Raw genomic sequence first — 6,372 nt, forward strand, 5'->3', positions numbered from 1 at the left:
GAACAATTTGCAAGCAATCCAGCTTACATCACATCTCAGCTTTAAAAGCCCAACTCCACACTCTCTATTTCTGAATTGAGAAAGCTCCTCGGATGAGAAGCGAAACGTCTTCAGCTACAGAATAGAAGTCCAGTTGTTTTTGTTTTTTAACTTTTTTTGAAAAAGAAATGTTGAATCTGTTCCTAGTGGCTTTTTGGGGTCACCAAAGGAACCACATACCTGTCTGTGTCCATGACAACCAAGTTAATGAGAATCAGACAGTAACAGACTAAAAAGTAAACCTCAAGCAAATAGTTGCTGTTTTACAAATACAAGTCAGTTCTTACACTTTCTTGAATGGTGAGCAGCAGAAAATAATCACACATTATGTTTGTACAATGTTGTATTTAGGAAATATAATAAGTTAAAAAGACCCTTCACTTCCAGTTTGTAAGATACTTTTGAGCTAAAATAAAATTGACTCTCTGGAAGCTAGAATGTACACTCTGCATTCTGGGAGAATTTGAGAAAAAAATCATCACTTATGAGTGATGATTTTTTTAGCAGAGAATGACACACTGGGTGAAAGAAGACAGACATTGATATTTTGATATTTAATTTGTATATGTACCAAAGAAAGTTGAGGGAGTAGGAAGAGTTTGTTTGAAAATATGTAAAATGTTTTGCAATAAAAATGTGTGGCATCATCAACTGTCAGCTGAAAATCCCATTTAAAATCAATTAAAATCATCAAACTTAAACTGTGATTGTGTAAAAACCATTAAAAATATCAAAATGCCAGTTCAGATATTTAAAGTCCAACTCTCTGTGACTCATTTAAACTTTGTATTAGGTTTCTACAAGGAAGTAGGCCTGAGTTATAGAAACCCAAGGAGGACTGGATTTTCACATCCTTTTTACTAAAAGCCCATGGATTACAATATAGATTTTCTTTTTCCATGCACTTTTTTGTGAATTTAGACTATATGGGGCAATGAATAGCCACCAAAGTCAGAACACACAATTTCCAATCAAGCCATACATTTTGATGTGTAATTTATATATTTTATTTTAAAACTGCTTGGTGAGCTATAGGACAGAAGTTTTGCACAGGATAGTAATAAGTGTGCTCAGTAGTTATGCATTGAAGCACACTTCATTGAAGCAGCAGGCTTTTTCAGGAGTGTAAGCAGTGCAGACATGTGACAGGTCAACATAGTGATTAAAGCATAACTAGAACTTGTCATTTTTTAGATGTTGTGCATCACACTTTAGTGAAAGATGTGCGAAAGAAGAAATACATTTTAGCTGCTAGTGTTAATTCTCTTTGGTAAACTTTTCATTTGTGTTCTAACACTGATCATTTGTTCACCGGCCAAAACCCAGACTGCCATCATTACTTTTTTTTATGGTTTTAGCAGTTACTACCATTGCTTGGTTTATAGTGATGAAGTTTATTTCATCAACGCTGAAGGATGATCTGTTAAGTTTCTTTACACCAACGTAAGTGAAATACAGGTTCATATAAAGTATGAAGTTTTTTTGCATTGCCTGGCACCATTGAAAGCAAGCAATTATAGTATGCATTCCTTCAAAGCTTGCTACTTTCATATATTAATATGACAGCTGCTAGCCCAACTACATGTGTATTTTGATCAAATTTCAGTGATATTTCTTAGAATTCTGGCTTTCATATCAACATACAGTGAGTGTTCACGTAAGGACTTTGGGCATATTTGACTGAATATGAAATGAACTGTCTGTCTGTCTCCGTCTGTCAGATCTCGTACCTGGTGTACCTAATGCTGTATAACTACATCATCCTGGTGAAGATGGAGCGCTGGCCCTCTCTGCAAGAGTGGATTGTCATTTCTTACATCATTACTCTGGGACTTGAGAAAGTCAGACAGGTAAATGCTAAATACACCCTGGCTGTCAGTACCAGACTTCCTTGTTTTCTAATTTTAGTCACCAATTAGAGCCATACCTTGTGATAAGCTCCATTTCAGGTTCATGTCAAAGAATGTGCCTTGTAAGGCTAAGTTGTTTTTCCTCAGTTACTCAACTTATACATTTATGTTCATCATTATACTGATAAAACTGTTATAAATGACAGGACTTTCTGCTCTCCGACTACAAGATGGATGATGCTTTACAAGGCATTTTATTTTCACTTTATATTTTTATTCTCACCAGAAAAACAACAAACAAACAAAAAAAACATTGTAAAATTCAGTTATTAACAGACAGATCAAAAATATTTTAAAAAACAAAAATAGACTTCTGTTCTGTATTTGAAGGCATTTAGTTTCTCATTCAGGGAGCTTCAATAGTTTAAAACTGAAGAGTGTGGCGTTCCAAGCTTTAACTAACAGACAAAAAAGTGTTTTGAACTCACACTGAAACCACGTTATAGTAAACTTCTTTAAAAGCTGTGAAACACCAACAAATGACAGTACAACAACCACGTCACCAGTGAAGAGTAGATTTTAGGAGTTTTTTGTTAGTTGGATTTGTGTTTCTGTTTAAATCAGTTGGCCTTACTTCTTCTGTCAGATCCTCATGTCAGAGCCAGGAAAGCTGAAGCAGAAGATCAGCGTGTGGCTGGAGGATTATTGGAACATCACTGACTTGGTGGCCATTTCTGTCTTCCTGCTGGGCCTTTTGCTGCGGATCCAGAATGAGCCCTACATGGGTTACGGACGCGTCATCTATTGTGTTGACATCATCTTCTGGTACATCCGGGTCCTGGACATCTTTGGAGTCAACAAGTACCTGGGCCCCTATGTCATGATGATTGGGAAAATGGTAGGAATCAGGATAGGGTCCAAGTTATTTTTCAGGTCATACAGTCACGGAAACAAAATGTCCACCCTCTTTTAGTTCTAGGACTTTACATATATAAGAAAATTGATCTGGTCTTTACCAGGTTTAAAAATTGATTAAATCTAACCTCAAGTGAACAAAAACACAACAGATTCCGCTGTGACAATATTTATAAAACAAGAACAAAATTGAAAAGCTGTGTGAAAAACTGCATCCAGCCTTGTTGCTTCTACAGGGTTTAAAAGGTTCAGTATCAGCCAGGAGCTTCTGATCAAATGTAATGATTAAGTGATCATCATTAGTGAAACCACCTCTACAAAAGCGTACGTTCCTTTTCTGTTGATTCACTCAGTACAACACATGTACTATGGGATATCACGCCCCTGCGTGTCCTGGCTGAAGACACCTTTAATCATGCCTTTAGACAAATGACGTGACGACAACAAGTGACAGGCTCCGCCTGCACTATGTAACCGTCCGTCATCACAGTCATTCCTCAGTTCTTACGCTCTTCACCTCGCTAGGAACATCTCTTCGAGTCAGGCTAGCTGCTGCTGCTAGTTCATTCTGTGTTTCACAAGGCTGCTTGGAATTAGCTTAACTGCTTTTGTTGGTGTTAGCCACCGCTGCCTGCTGGTAAGCGTGTCTGCCCGTAAAGCGAAGTCTCGAGTTTTTCTGCACAGTTCAGCGTTTGTGGTTTGGGATGAGCACAAAGCTGACACAAGCGAAGCAGAAGTCTTCTGTTTGCCCCTGTCCACAGGGGTGCGGCTTCTCGCTGCATGAGAAGGACCAGCACAAAGCTTGTCCTGTCTGTCTGAGGAACGTTCACGCTCGCAGAGCATTGGCTGCTGCGCCGGCGGGCCAGGACGACATGTCATTCCTCTCCTTGTACCGGTGTGCAGCTGAGAAACTGGATGTGGAGTTGCCCTGTCCCCCTCCTGCTCAGAAACCGTTTCGGTTTGCCGGGTTTTACCTCCCCGCGAAGCCAACCAAGGTCAAAAACCGTCTGCCCATGTTCCCAGATTTGGTCTCGGAACTGACGTCCTCGTGGAACAAACCGCTGTCCATCCGCGTTACACTACCTGGAGACGGACAGTATCTGGATCTGAAAGGCGCTGAGAAAGCCGGGCTGGTAAATATATCCAGCCATGGAGCCATCCCTGGCAGCGTATTTGGTGCTGTCCCACAACCATGGCGTGAGCGGCCCCACATCCCTTCCATCGAAGCACTGTAGATTTTCTGCTGCACAGCTGGAAAAAATCTACAGAGCTCAAGCGACCACTGCTCGAGCTCTGAGCTCCATCTCCATGCTCCAGACGTACCAGGCTATGCGCCTGGCAGAGCTCAGAGCTCAGGTCCTGTCGGAGAGTCCACTGGTACCACTCCTGAATGAGGCCAGAGTCACCGCAGATTACATCCTCCGTGTGTCCCGCTGTGCAGCGCTCTCTCTGGGCAGAGATGGCAGCAACGGTGGTGGCACAGAGGCACCTGTGGCTGACTCTCTCCGATGTACCGGACCGGGACTGGGCCGTCTACCTGGATGGTCCGGTGGCGGCTGACGGGCTGTTTGGACAGTCTCTTGACACCATACAGGCGAAATTTGAGCTGAGAAAGAAACAGACTGAAGCGCTTCGCTGTATTATTCCCAGATGTGATGTGAGACCCATGTCCAGCGCGAGCACTCGCAAACCAGAGGTAACACTGCCTCCACCGAAAAGAGTGGTGCTGCCCGCAAGCTTCAGCTCCCAGCCAGTACAGCCACAAATCAACAGCCAAGCTCCCCGCCACTCGGCTAGGAGCAAAGGTCCCCCTCTGAATCTTCAGAGGAACTCGACGTCTCGGAGGAAGAACGCAGTCTTCCTAGCATCGGGATTATGAATTCAGGGGTTTCAGGAGAAGGGAGACATGACCACCTGTTTTCGGAGGCCACCAAAAAGGCGTTTTGTTGGTTTTGTTCGGGGTCCCAGTCCCAAGAGGCGCTGCGTTTCCCCCACACAGTCTCCCAAGCACAATTTCCCCACTCACACAATGTTTGCACTAAAAGCCCCCAGTTTGGGTGCTGTAAATGTTTGCCAAAGCACAACGAATGTTCAGAATGTTTGTGTAAATTTTTCAATAAAGACTGCATTTTTGTGCAAAAAAAATAAAGTGTAAATCAAATGACTGCAGGCGGCAAAATGCTGCACCTCTCTCGCACGATGACAGAAGGCAGCACCTCCTCACTAACAGTGCAGCAGGTCAGCTGCCTGGCCTCACGGCTCTCTCTCTGGCACGCATGTGCACTCTCACCATGGGTGAAAAAAAAACGTTGCTATGAGTTACTGGTTACAGTTCCGTCGGAGACCCCCCCCCCCACCACCGCTTCAACGCTGTGGTAAACACAGGTGTCGGAGCCGAAGAAGTGAAAATTCTAATAAACATGTTGTTAGCAAAAGGAGCGATTCGAGTGGTTCCCGCTTCGGAGACGAACAAAGGTTGGTACAGCCATTATTTCGTTGTTCCGAAAAAAGGTGGTGGGCTCCGTCCAATCTTGGACTTGAGAGTGTTAAACCAGTACCTACAAACGTACAAATTCAAAATGCTAACACTCAAACATCTTCTGAATGCTGTCGGGCCGGGCGATTGGTTTGCAACAATCGACCTCACAGTCGCTTACTTTCATGTAGCAATACACCCGGACCACAGACAGTTTCTGGGTTCGCTTTCGAGGGCCTAGCCTACAAGTACGTAGTACTGCCCTTCGGACTGTCTCTCACGCCCAGCACCTTCACAAAATGTGTGGAGGCGGCGTTAGCTCTCCTCAGAGAAAAAGGAATCCGTATTTTAGTTTATCGGACGCAAACTGCGTTTCTAGATGATCTTATAGCTGATGGGCATGATGGCATCCATGATCGCAGTAGTGCCCCTGGACTGCTGAAAATGCACCTGTTTCAGCGCTGGACTCGTTCTCACAGGCTGTGTGTGTCACGTCAACTCCACAGAAAGCTAACAATAACCACCTCTTGTATGCTGGCTCTTAGACCTTGGAGGGAGCCTGGCCTGTTGTGCCAAGCCTCACCAATAGGGAGAGTGTCCTTCCGCAAGGTGGTATCCACAGATGCCTCCCTGATGGGGTGGGGGGCTCTGTGCGATGGTGTGGCGGGGGGGGGGGTTTGGACTCCGGCACAATCCAAGCTCCACATAAACCACCTAGAGCTATTAGCAGTCTTGCTGGCTCTGAGACGCTTTTGCCAAGTTCTGACAGACCATCATGTTCTGATCAGAACAGACAACACGACTGTGATTTCATACATCAACAGACAGGGAGGGACACATTCACTTCCCCTGTTAAAACTTGCTGTGGTGCAGCATACATTTTCTGTCCATCAGGGCCACTCACGTTCCTGGATGGCTGAACTTCATCCATCCATCCATCCACTCTCTTCCGCTTATCCGGGGTCGGGTCGCGGGGGCAGCAGCCTAAGCAGGGAGACCCAGACTTCCCTCTCCCCAGCCACTTGGGCCAGCTCCTCCGGGGGAATCCCAAGGCGTTCCCAGGCCAGCCGAGAAACATAGTCCCTCCAGCGT

General features: G+C 44.7%; 1 protein-coding gene across 2 annotated transcripts in view; it reads left to right on the plus strand.

Annotated features, from left to right (window-relative positions):
- The window catches only part of LOC108247988 (transient receptor potential cation channel subfamily M member 1-like), a 101,507-nt gene that overhangs the window by 74,315 nt on the left and 20,820 nt on the right, over window positions 1-6,372 (plus strand). For both annotated transcript variants that reach the window (XM_037980005.1, XM_037980006.1), the window contains exons 20-21: window positions 1,761-1,889; window positions 2,536-2,787. In XM_037980005.1, coding sequence (XP_037835933.1) covers window positions 1,761-1,889; window positions 2,536-2,787 — 381 coding nt within the window. The remainder of the gene's footprint in view (window positions 1-1,760; window positions 1,890-2,535; window positions 2,788-6,372) is intronic.

This window comes from Kryptolebias marmoratus, linkage group LG15 (assembly GCF_001649575.2).
Source record: "Kryptolebias marmoratus isolate JLee-2015 linkage group LG15, ASM164957v2, whole genome shotgun sequence".
Classification (NCBI taxonomy): Eukaryota; Metazoa; Chordata; class Actinopteri; order Cyprinodontiformes; family Rivulidae; genus Kryptolebias; species Kryptolebias marmoratus.